At 42.3% G+C, this 12,842-nt stretch overlaps 1 protein-coding gene across 6 annotated transcripts in view; it reads right to left on the bottom strand.

The window, feature by feature from the left end:
* POT1 (protection of telomeres 1) overlaps positions 1 to 11,368 on the bottom strand; it is a 104,799-nt gene extending 93,431 nt beyond the window's left edge. For 2 of the 6 annotated variants that reach the window (XM_004707784.3, XM_045288842.1), the window contains exons 1-3: positions 11,301 to 11,368; positions 10,432 to 10,613; positions 259 to 331 (exon numbers count right to left, since the gene is read on the bottom strand). In XM_004707784.3, the coding sequence (XP_004707841.2) occupies positions 259 to 331; positions 10,432 to 10,554 (196 nt within the window). In that variant the 5' untranslated portion in view covers positions 10,555 to 10,613; positions 11,301 to 11,368. Of the gene's footprint in view, positions 1 to 258; positions 332 to 6,367; positions 6,428 to 10,431; positions 10,614 to 11,300 lie in introns of those variants that run through there. The other 4 variants (XM_045288844.1, XM_045288845.1, XM_045288843.1 and 1 more) reach the window with 3 other exon arrangements.
* Between the last annotated feature and the right edge of the window lie 1,474 nt (positions 11,369 to 12,842).

The raw sequence follows: 12,842 nt of genomic DNA, 5'->3' as shown, positions 1-12,842 counted from the left end.
CAATTCTTACCTGACAGTAACACCAGGGCTCAGTCCCCTTATATATACATATACATACATATTTACTAGGTAATATAGTAAGTCTATAAAGAATACTAGTATGTTATTAAATATGTATGAACATGTATATATGAGGAAAGGAATATACTTCTAATTTCATTTTCTACAAATTCTTGATGCCTCTCATTTACATGGAGCTGTCATTTATAAATCACAGGCAAAAAGCTAGGCAGAAATACAGTTGCTCGTAGTATGTACCTTGCAGTCCAATTCTCAAAATAGCTGTTCCATTTTCCCGATAAGTTAAAGGAGAGATAAGTGAAAGTTTTCCCTGAAATGAGAGAAAAATAGTTACATAGAAAAGCCAAAAGAGTTTGTTAGGATGCCAAGATAATAAGGAAAATTTAGAGTACTTTAAGGCAATACAGTTTTCTATTTCAAGGAAAAGTACTGTATTCAGCAATTTTTAAGATGATATCGTACTGACTTAGTACTGAATTTGTTTTTCTAAAGAAAAAATCAGTCTAAAGATATTTTAATTTAGATTCATAATTTAATTTCTCAAACAATCCTATTAGTTAAGAACTATCACAGATGAAGTTGAACTAGATCAACTTTTCCTAATCTCACTTTGATGTGTAATGTTGTCATCTACTAAAGAGTTTGTCCCTACACAGAAATGAAATTCTAGTAAGAAACTTGAACAAGTAAAATATGATCATCTAAATTTGGACATAATGGGTAAAGAGACAGACTAAGATACAAGTACATTTTAGATTTACTTCTGAAACTAATCAGCTGTCAGCTTTGAAAAGGCAATTTAATTAAGGTGACCAGATTTTAACATTGGTAAAGCGGGACACCAATGATAAAACTCATATCCTGACGAAATAGCCACATGGCAGCCGAAAACCATATACCCTAGCTTGTCGTGCATTCTTTCCAAAAATGCACTTTTTTAAGACACCGTGGGACATGGGAAAAATTGTTAAAAATCAGGACTGTCCCGCCAAAAACGGGACATCTGGTCACCTTACATTTAATCAGTCTCACATAAAATGAAAAGTTTAATCTGGATAATTTTTACATGAATATATTATTGGGAGCTCTGAAAACTTTCACAGAGTACACTAATTTATTTAGAAAGTTTAGAAATAGGTCCTAGAGTACATAGGTCCCACATTAATATTCCATCTTTTGGTTAACAGTCGAATGCTTTGGTACTGTGCCACAACTCTACCTAATTCCAAACCCAACTCAAGGACTGGCTAGATTGACTCAAAGCACCACAAGAGGTCCTAGGAGAAAGCCTGCACTCCTCCAGGTACAAAAACCATTTACTTCAGTACTCACTGTCCTACACAAGATCGAAGGCTTTCAACCACAACCAGCACTGCTGTCACCGCCACCACCATCATCACCAAACGAAACAAGGAAGATCAACTCAATGTTAAAGACAGGAAGCAATTCCAGAGAACCACAACAAATTCAAGTCCTGCTTTAATCAAGTTCAACCTGAAGTAAATGCCTCCATCCCTGTTGCACCTGAGCCAAGTGGAAGACAGGTGTGAGCAAGAGGAGAGTGGGAAACATACCACTGAAAGGTGACACTGATTTTCTGACAGTGGAGGGAGAACAAAAACCAAAGATGCCTTAAGAGGAATCCCTGCCACTCCAGGAAGGAATCCCAAAACCTGGGGGCGGAACTCTCCAGCCCTGGGAGGTACTGGTCCATTGCTGTCTTCTGGAATTACTCCAGGGTGCTTCCCCTCTTCCCAAAGGAAGAGTCCTGGTGCTGCTCTCACAAAGGCTGCTTTGAAAGTGGAGCCTGCCATTCCCTGAGCTAAGGCAGCAAGCAGAGACTGGTCTGCCTCCTGCTCCCTGTATATAGACTACCTTCCAAGGTCCTTCATGCCTTATAAAGTGAACAAGCTGGAAAAGCCAGGGTCGGGCAGTGGCCCCAAAATCCAAAGACCACCGAGTCAATTCCAACTCATAGCCACCCTAAAGGGCAGAGCTGAACTGTGCTAGGCTTTCTTAGGCGGCCAGAAAGCCTCATCTTTCTCCCATAGAGTAGCTGGTAGGTTCAAACCGCTGATCTCGTAGTTAGTAGTCTAAGGCATAGTTTACTGAAAATCAGGGTTGACCTAAATGACCAGGACTGAATTGGGGGGTGAGATTAGAGGGAGTGGGGATAAATATGACCAGCATTAAGGAGCACGATAGAAATGCAGTCAACCTATGTCGCCTGACTGACCCACGTCCTTCCTCAATATGTCCCCAACAGTGTTAGTCTGTTTCCAGGGGTCCCACACATGTCATCAGAACTGTGTTCCTTTTGTGAAAGGCAGAAATTAACCACAGAAGCATTCAGGGGCTTATTTTTAAAAATGCAGAACAGATAATTCCTCAGATTTAGCTCCAATGGGAATTATTTCATTCAGAAACAGGAATGAATTCTGCCCCTCCCTTTAATCAATGTCACGATCTCAGCACTGAAGGCATTCAGGTCGCCTGTACTCATAAGCCAGAGTTGGAAGGAGTAACAGAATTTACCAGATTTCCTGCTCGCGGGCCAAGGCACAGTCGGTGCAGACTATCTGGATTATCGCTTTGGGCCACACAGGAAAGAGCAGAGCAGAAATCGGAGGAGAATGTCACCTGGTGGCACTCCGAGGCAGAGCCTGGTGGTTAATGGGCATCCAGAATTCCTGGGGGGAGGCCCACGGCTGACATCAATACTGCCATTTGTCTCATACGGGCCACTTGTCTCCTACTGACCACCGCCTGGGTAAACACTGCCCCGCACAGATGGAGCAAGGCTGGGCCTGGGCCCTGGGCCCTGGCCCCTGGGGGTCAGATTATTCAGAATACTGATGGAGTGGCATCTCTATGGAAAAAAACTGCCAGAAGCCAAACCAGAGAAAGAAAAAGGGGACGGGGAAGTGGCAAGAATTAATATACATAGTTTCATTAGTTCTACACCAATCAAGTCCAAAAACTGGCAGAACAAATTGAGAAGGTGCCCCACTGGACCTGGTACCATGAATTCAGATACCGAGTCTCCAAACTGTGAGAAGAACTTCTGTTTGTAAGTCATCCCTTGACAGATTTCTGTTATAGCTACACCAAATAACCAGGATGGACAGATATCGGTGGTTAGCTAAGCTGAATGTTCCTCAGCTGTGACACTAATCTTTTTGTGGCCTGTATCTACTTGGGCCCCATTCCCAGGGGCCTTGGGGAAGCAACTAGGAGGCAGGCAAGCATGAAGCTCACGCTGCCAACTGCACTATTAGAAAAAGGCTACCTAAATCCATTTGTGCAGCTTGTCTTTTTGCCAGCTTAAGCTACTGAAAGCGGCCAGGCCGAACTTGGAGCTGCATTATGAACTACTATTTAAGAAATAGCGGCCAAATAACAATTTCCCCCATTGAAATGAAAATATTTGTTCACATAAAAGCCTATACATGAGTGTTATATTTTGTTTATCATCACACAACTGGTAAGAAGACAATTATCCCAACACTGGTGAAGGGATGAGCATGCTGTTACATCCTCCCCTGGCATTGAAGTCACAAGTAAAAAGGAATATGCTATGAAGGAACACAACAGCCTAAGTGACCTCAAGTGCCCTCAGTTTAGGCAAAGAGCCAGACTTAGAATGCTGTATACTGTATGTCATCATTTGCACATCTTTCTTGAATATCTAAAGTATGGGTATAAAAGGGTTAAGTCATTGCCTGCCACCAGGGATTGAAGAGGAGTGGAACAGTCTAGGTCTAAGGCAGTGGTTCTCAACCTGTGGGCTGTGACCCCCTTTGGGGGTCAAACGGCCCTTTCACAGGGGTTGCCCAATTCATAACTAGCAAAATTACAGTTATGAAATAGCAACAAAAATAATTTTGTGGTGGGGGGGGGGTTCACCACAACATGAAAGGGTCACAGCATTTAGGAAGGTTAAGAACCACTAGTCTAGGGGATTCTATAGCTTGATTATAGTTGCTGGTGCATATGTTCATAAAAAAACAAAAAGCACACTCAGTGTCCTTTAGTCGATGCTGACTCATAGCAAGCCTACAGGACAGGCTTGGACTGCCCCTGTGATTTTCTGAGACTGTAACTCTTTATGCGAGTAGAAAGCCCCACCTTTCTCCTACGGAGTGGCTAGTGGTTTCAAACTGCTGACCTTGTGATTAGCAGCCCAACTTGTAACTACTATGCCACCAGGGTCCCTGCATGTACTTAAACATATGTCAAAACTTGTTGAATGGCACACTAAAACTAAGAATCATAAAAATATTAAGTTTCACTTTATAGAAATTACTTTCATTAAATAATAAAAAGCAAGTAAGCATTAGAATGAACAGTAACCTAATTAAAAAGTTACCATTATAAACTGCAGATCAACCTTCAAAATTAAAATGCATTACTAGAGAAACATAAATAAGACAGATCTTTAGTTAAAACAGAGCACCTGTCATAGACTGAATGGTGTCCCCAGAATTTGTGTCAGCTAGGTTGAACCACGATAGCCACCCCTTTGGCAGTTAGGCAGTGAAGTAATCACTCCCCAGAGGGATCTGGGGGCTGTGACCTAAGAAAGGGTGTTTCCCTAGCTAACTTGCATCACCTGGAGCTAGTGCCTGAAATCCACACTCTAGTTTCCTAAACCGTAAGAGAGTAAATTTATGTTGGTTAAGTCCACCTAGTTGTGGTATTTCTGTTACAACAGCACTAGGTAACTAAGACAGTATGTAAGTATATGTAAGAGTTCAAAAATTTTTAAAAGATGATTCATGATGTAAAGGAACAGAAAGAATATATTTAGTTTATATTTAAAATAAGAATTATGAATGAGACATGACTAAAAGATACTGCTTAGTTTTAATCCTACTGGATACAAACCATGCTCACTTATAGCTAAAAAAGTTTACTATAATAAACACAGTCCCACTTATCCATGGATTGTCTGTCTCCTGAGCTCAAATGTTGCCAAGTATAGTTTAAAACACCATGTGGCACCAATCATCTCTGGTGAGCATACTTGGCAACACTCGGGCTCACTGTCATATTAACAGGGGAAAAATCCCTGGTGCTCCTGAGCCAACTGTAAATTACACTAGTATGTGAGGAAGGTACCCCAACCCCCCACAGAGTTCAAGGGTCTACTGTCCTAATAAAAAGCAAAAAAATTTTCACTAATATAAGTTGTTGTTATTGTTGTTCATGATGACCCAAGGGACAACAACATAATGAAACAGTGCCCAGCCCCAAGTCATCCTCACAATCATTTATTTATTATTTATTGGTTGTTAAAAGATCATTTTACTGGGGGCTCTTACAGCTCTTATAACAATCCATACACCAATTGTATCAAGCACATTTGTACATATGTTGCCATCATTATTTTCTAAACATTTACTTTCTATTTGAGCCCTTAGTATCAGCTCCTCTTTTTTCCCTCCCTCCCCTTTCATAACACCTTGATTAATTATAAATTATTGTTATTTTCATATCTTACACCAACCCTGTCTCCCTTCACCCATGGTTTCTGTTGTTCGTCCCCCCGGGGGTCGGGGTTATGTGTTGATCATTGCAATCGGTTCCCCCCTTCTTTTTATTCAATCTTTTGCTTTGTCTCCATTATTGTTGGTTTGCCTACCTATATAAGATAGGCATGGGCAGCCAGCCCGAGGAGAAAGCAACAGGGTCAACAGTCCCGGAGGGACTTGCAGGGAGGAGGAGGTGGGGTGGGGGGGAGTGGTGAGCAAACAACGCAATAGACAGGGGAACAACTAGGGGATTAAAATCAACAAGGAGGAGGGCATAGAGATTCTGGTGGTGTTGGATCAACAGCAATCTAGCTGAGAAGAATTACTAAAAGGCAGAAGAAGTGCGAGCATGATGGTAGGGCAGGAGGAAGGTAAACGGAAACAGAGGAAAGATCTAGGAAGCATAGTTATGGATAGAGGTATAAACATAGGTGTGTACATAGGTAATTACACTAATTCATAAAAATAGAGGTATTGGCCTATGTACATATATTTATAAGGCAAAACATTACAGAAGTGGAGGGACTTTGGGCCTCTGCTCAAGCCCTCTCTCAATGCAAGAACACTTTGTTCTAACAACCTGACATCCTGTGATGCTCACCCTCCCAGCACAATCACTGAAGACAAAATGGGCGCATAAGCAAAAGCGGTTAAGAAAGCTGAGGTTGACCGGTTATTATAAGATACAGCGTCTGGAGTCTTAAAGGTATGACCGGTTATTATAAGATATAGCGTCTGGAGTCTTAAAGGCATGACGTTAAATAAGCAGCCATCTGGCAGAGAAGCAACAAGCCCCCATGGAAGATCCTCACCATTATTGTTGTATTTGAGTCCACTGTTGTAGCTTCTGTGTCAACTGATGTTGTTACGGGTCGTCCTGTTTTTTGATGACCCTCTACTGTACCAAAACAAGATGTTCTCTTCCGAGGCCTTGTCTCTCCTGATAAAAGGACTTAAAGTACATGAAATAAAGTCTTGTAATCCTTGCTTATAAGGAGTATTCTGGCTCTGCATCTCCCAAAACAAATTGGTTCACTCCTCTGGAAGTCCATGGCATATTCATTACTCTTTGCCAACACCATAATTCAACGGTATCAATTCTTCTTTGATTTTCTTTATTCACTGTTTAGCTTTTGTGTGCATACACGGTGACTGAAAAGACCAAAGGTTGAGTAAGGTCCCCTTAGACCTCAAAGTGAAATCCTTGCTATGTAACACTTCAAAGAGGTCTTTGGTAGCAAATCATATTTACATATTAACCACTATAACCAAAGATGAAAAAACTGAAGATTTCTACCAACTTGTATTAAAATTGATCAAACATATAATCAAGGTTCATTAAGAATTATTGGTGATTTGAATGTGAAAGTTGGAAACAAAGAAGAGTTGGTTGGAACATTGAGTATACATGATAGAAATGATGCCAGAAATCACTTGATAGAAATTTGCAAGGCCAATGACTTACACTTTGCAAATATTTTTTTCCACAACATAAATAGTGCTGACAGATAAGGACAAGAAGCCCTGGAGGTGTAGACCTGTTAACTGCAACATCAGCCTCAGAAACCCTACGGGGCAGTTCTAGTCTGTCCTCGGAGCTCATAGTAAGCCAAAATTGACTTGACGGCAAAGAACTTGGTTTGGCTTTATAGGGTTCTTCTGAGGATTTCACACACACACACACACACACACACACACACACACACACACGAAAGTGCCTAGCAGATGGCAATCTATGAGTTGGCATTAATCGTGCCTTCAAACTTTAACCCAGGTACTCAAAGCCCCATTATTTCCCAATTTCCTCTACTTCTTCCTAAGCCATGTCACTGTCTATTCATATAACTTCTTTCAATAACGCTCTATCATTTAGCCCAAATCTCCTGGAGGAACAGACCTTTTGAAATCCGGACTCCTAAATTCATTTGCCCATTGGACCTTACCATTTGAATACCACCAAAGCTCAAAACCAAACGCAGAGCCATTAAGTCAATGCTGACTCATAACGACCTTCCTGTGCGTTTCCGAGACTGTAACTGTTTACAGTAGCACGACGTCCATTCTCCCAAGGAACCGTTCATGGTTTCAAACTGCTGACTTCAGATCACAGCCCAACACATAACTACTACACCACCAAGGCACGTCTGAATAGCACCGAGCACCCCTCAAACATATCAGCTGGAAGGCCTGCCCTTAAAATCCCCTTCCAGGTGGCCTCAGCTGAGGCCTTGGGCTCAGAAAATTCTCTAAAAGGGTAGGAATTGGGAATCTCTTTTCCAGTCCTTTCTCCTTGTCAGAGAATCTTTCCTCCTTGTTCTGATCACAGGCCCCAAACCCCTTTGCCTCAAAGTCTCTTGCCTACAACTGAAACTTGGAAGCTTATAAGTGTAGATCAGAATTCCTCTATCAACGAACCCTAGGACAAGGGTCAGAGGGAAGCCAACCCCACAATGAGCCTTACCCTATTCATCTGGGTCCTAGAATAGTTGAAAACTACAGCACTTTGCTAGCCAATTTTCATCATAGCTCATGGCATTGTCTAATACTGATTCCTTCTATTTCTCCCTGAATGGGCATCGCTTAGTGTCTTCTTCAAGCTGACCACGAATTAGATTCATGGAAATTGTTTGATCACTTCATTTTATTTATTTATTTTAAAAATCATTTTATTGAGGGCTCTTATAGCTCTTATAACAATCCATACATCAATCATATCAATCACATTTGTGCATATGTTGCCATCATCATTTTCAAAGCATTTTCTTTCTACTTGAGCCCTCGGTATCAGCTCCTCTTTTTTTTATTAGAAGCCTGATAGTGTCTTTGCTCCTCATACCTAATTGTTCCCCAAGACTTGTTGATTCTCACTTTATCTTCTTATCTCTAGAGCAGGTCATCTAGATTCTAATCCTAGCTCTACGACTTAGCTGTGAGATCTCGAAACCACTTAGCCTTACCCAATATCATCCTCTGTAAAGATTCCAACTCAGAGCAACCCTATATAGGGTTTTCAAGACTTCGTAAATCTTTACAGGAACAGACAGCCTAGTCATTCTCCCCTACAGTGGCTGGTAGGTTTGAATCACCAACCTTGGGGTTAACAGTCCAACTCATACCTAATAGCACCAACAAGTTTCCTTAATATAAACAAAGCACTTACAATACTACTTCACACATGGAAAGAGTTCAATATGTTACCTTGGACTATTATCACTATTACATTATTAGTTTTAATGCTTCCTTTCCATCATGCCCTCTGTTACCAGTTCAGACTAGCATCAACTTTCATGTAGTTCACTGCAACCGACTGGAAACTACATATGCTTCCTTTAGCCTTGCCCTCACCAATACTCTTCACCCAGGAGGCAGACCAATTTAGATTTTGGTGTGAATCATGTCTTCCTCTTGCTTAAATTCTGGGAAGGGCTCAACAGTTTATAGGGTAACTTACCAATAATATACTTAAAAGGGCTACTCTTACTCAAAAGGAAGATACAATCGCTTCTTAGTTTAAGTTGCTGCTCAACTTTCCTGACCTTTCAGAACCAAGAATTCTCTCCTAAATGTTCACATATCACAATGCTAATACTGCATGTATGAATTAGAATTAGAGCTGAAGCGATCTGTCAAACCCCACAAGAATGTGATCACTTTGTGTTCAGGGACTACATTGATTCATCTCTGATGAATACTTCAAACACTTATATCAGTGTAACATGTACAAATTCAATTCATGGGACAATTAGTCCAATGGACTAAGGGACCACGCAAACACCAGTCTCCAAGACTCTGAGAGCAGAACCAGATGGTGCCTAGCTACCAAAACCAACTGCTCTAAAATGGATCACATTAGGAGGTCCTAGATAGAGTAAGAGAAAAACGCGAGCAAAATTCAAAACCCTATGTACACAAGAGAAGGAAACACTTCCTAGTCCTGAGCCATCCTCACAATTGTTTTGATCCCACTGTTGCAGCCACTGTGTCCATCCATCTTGTCACGGGTCCTTCTTTGTTGCTGATCCTTTACTTTGCCAAGCAGTGACTTTTCCAGGGACTGGTCTCTCCTTAGGATCACCCAAGTCCATGGGTTTCAGCAGAGCTTACAAACCACAAAGAAGGAATAGGCAGTCTTCTTCAGAGATAATAGGTTCTGAAAACCTTATAGACAGCCAAACAATAGACAGGTGTATAAAGGGAACCAGTTCCTGTATAAAAGGCCCCATGTTGGTAGAGGGCCAGCAAAAAGCATGAAGCTCAATGAGGTAGCCTGACATAATGGTTGCAACAAAGCTCAAACATTAAAGATCGTGAGGAAGGCACAGTACCAGGCTGTGTTTCATTCTGATGCACCCAGGGCTGCTATGATTCAGAACCCACTTGACAGCAGCTAACAACATAAGGGGAACAATAACACTAGTGAGACATGCACACTTTCGAATAATCAACCACTTGAGGTCAAAAGGGCAGCATTTGCCTAAGGTCAGAGTTCAAAAGGGTTAGGAAAAGAGGAAAAGGGAACACCAGGAGGAAGGGAGATAAGGGATGTTTCATTGTGGGGCTAGCAATCCATGACATGATATGAAACAACGTGTATGAACTGTGGAATGGAAACCGATTTGCTCTGGAAACCTTGACCAATTCACAATGGTTGGAGGAGGTGGGGGGGGGGGGGCCCCGAATCTCACCTATGTTTGCTAACTGAATGCTGAATGCTTCATACTGTATCAACATCTTCAGCCCCAAATGTTATCAGAGGCAAAACCATTCCTCAAACAGTCCCCACTTTAAAAAGATAAAATCAACTTCATCATAAAAATATCATTCATCTTAAGTTAAAAAAAAACAAAACAAACCTCAGAATCATGGACATTCTTACCTGGATATACTTCTTGCTATAATCACAACCAGACTGTAGGGATCGGAAATCTACTTTTTGCAGTTTACTTAGCAGCTGGACATCCGGTACCCCATTGACTTCCTTTATTAATTCAAGGGGCATAGCACTTCTGCTTCACTGTGTGATCCGGATGAGTTTCAATTACAGAAGCGGGGCACTTGCTGCTTAAGACACAAAGACCAGTGTTTCTGTCAAAATATGGTCAGTTACCCTAAGCAACGTTCTTTGGCTGTCTTTTAAGTAAATTATCACCGTGTTGGGGAGGGTTGTTAATAATTTACATGGATTGATACATGAATGCTCCCAAGACATCGAGAGCAACCCTTTTCTATATAGCTTTTATATCGACATTGGAGCCACAATCAAGTTTGAAGATGTCAGAAAAATGTCACTCGAACATGGCTTTACCACGGTGCTCCAAAATGTGACAGCGACAGCTGGCTGGGGAGGATGTGAAACGGGGCTTTTTGTTTCTTAATTCGCTCGGCAGCTGTTAACAGTGTCCCCAAGTGCTGCGCCAGAAGCGTGTTACTAGACAACCTATGTTGCCTCCTCCCCTCACTCCTCTAAGGAACTTAAAGAAACAACGCACACGCTGATGTACACTCGTACGATGCACTCCAATCTTATTTCTTCAATCTCACTATGTGAAGACTTCATTGAAATGTGTCCACATCTCCCGTGACGGCAAAGGGAGTACTCACGTCAGCTCCTCCTAAAATACCGAACAAGATGCTAACCTACACAACAGCTTCACGATAAAGACTCGTGAGGAGGGTTTCTACATTGACTCCAAGTACCTTTCGTCTGAACTAAATTAATTTCTACGTAATCTCAGCTCAGCTCACCTGAACATCCATGCAAGAAACTCCGAAGACCCTTTCACCCGAATTCCCGCGTTTAGAAACCCGGAAGCGTTTAGGTTGGCGCGCCCGTGACGTCACGCGCACGCTGGCGGCCCGGCTCCCACGCATGCGTGCTCCGACCTCCGCGGCGGGCCCGCAGTCCTGGCGCCAGGGCCAGGGCGCCTGCGTACAGGCCCCGCCCAGTCTGGTCGCGAGCCCGGGGATTCTTGCCTCCGCCCTGCCTCTGTCAGCCCGCGCGGCCCGGGAGGGGCGGCGCCTCTTATCGGACCTGGGCTTCCAGCGCCATTCCTAACTCCCAGAACCAGTGAAAAGCAAACCAAGGCGGGGCTTGAACAGTTAGACTGGAAGTGCCCTTGAAGGAGACTTCGTGTATCCATCCTTCAGTTCTCGCCCCACCCCCAAAACGCTAGCACCCCGAAGTACAGCTTTTACCCCCAGGTTTTACAATGTTAACAATAACTGTTATTTGACGACTTTCATAACAACTTTAAGACGTTGGTATAATTCCATCCCAGAGAAATACCGTTTTCAAATGGAAGTGATTAACCTTTTCATGGGTTTGTAGGGCTATGATAATACGGTATAATTGATAAAGTGTTCCTAATTGTGAACCCACTGCTAATGTCCGAGTTATGCTTCATATCGCTTAAGTGCAACACGTCAGTGTCAAATCATAATAAGAAAATGAAACAAAGGGGAAAAAAAACCACTTCCAAGACTAATTTGAATCCAAATATCTGAAAGAGGTAGACGTTTATGGAGGAAATGCTGTTTTTTAATTTTTATTTCCCCAGGCCCAGTAGGAAGCATTCAGTGTTACCGCATTTTCTTTATCCTCTCTCACCCCTAGTATTAAATTAGAGCATGCATTTGCCAGGGGTACAAACGTTCGAAGTGTCCCTGGTAGCTGTGTGTTTCCTGCCTTAGCCATGCTAAACAAGGCCTAATCTCTTACCCACTCTCTTCCTGGTCCTCACCCAGCATAGAGATGGAGATAGTGTTTCCCCTTCCTAAATGAGGTCTTCACAAAGCTTGGGATACAGTCCACTTCAATCTCATAGCATCTGTCAATTTTATATATATCCATTCAACAAATGTCCAGCTCTCCCTCTGGTGGTTCCTTCCGAACAAGCATCTTCCACGAGCCTAAGTGAGTACAGAGAGAATGGTTTACTTGGCCTGTGTAGTCAGTGCTCATTTAGCTCATTGTAGGTGCTGAATATTTGCAGAATGAAGAGAACAAACTCATTGAGTCTAGGCCAATCATAGCAACCCTATAGGAGAGGGTAGAACTGCCCCCTGTGCGTTTCTGTGTCTGTAACCCTTGATGGAGTAGAAAGCCCTGTCTTTGGGGAACACAGAGGTTGGCAGTTTCTAACTGCTGATCTTGCAGATAGAAAAGTGCTCAGGAAAAAATTGTTTTCCTTTTCCTCCCTCCACCTTCCAATCTTTATCCCCACTCTCCAAAACCCATTATACTTTCACACTGAAACACCTCTTATCAAATAACAAAGATTAGGCCTT

Source organism: Echinops telfairi, unplaced genomic scaffold (genome assembly GCF_000313985.2).
Source record: "Echinops telfairi isolate 266 unplaced genomic scaffold, ASM31398v2 ScPeMD7_23;HRSCAF=83, whole genome shotgun sequence".
Classification (NCBI taxonomy): domain Eukaryota; kingdom Metazoa; phylum Chordata; class Mammalia; order Afrosoricida; family Tenrecidae; genus Echinops; species Echinops telfairi.
This window is presented reverse-complemented; position numbering and strand designations above follow the sequence as displayed.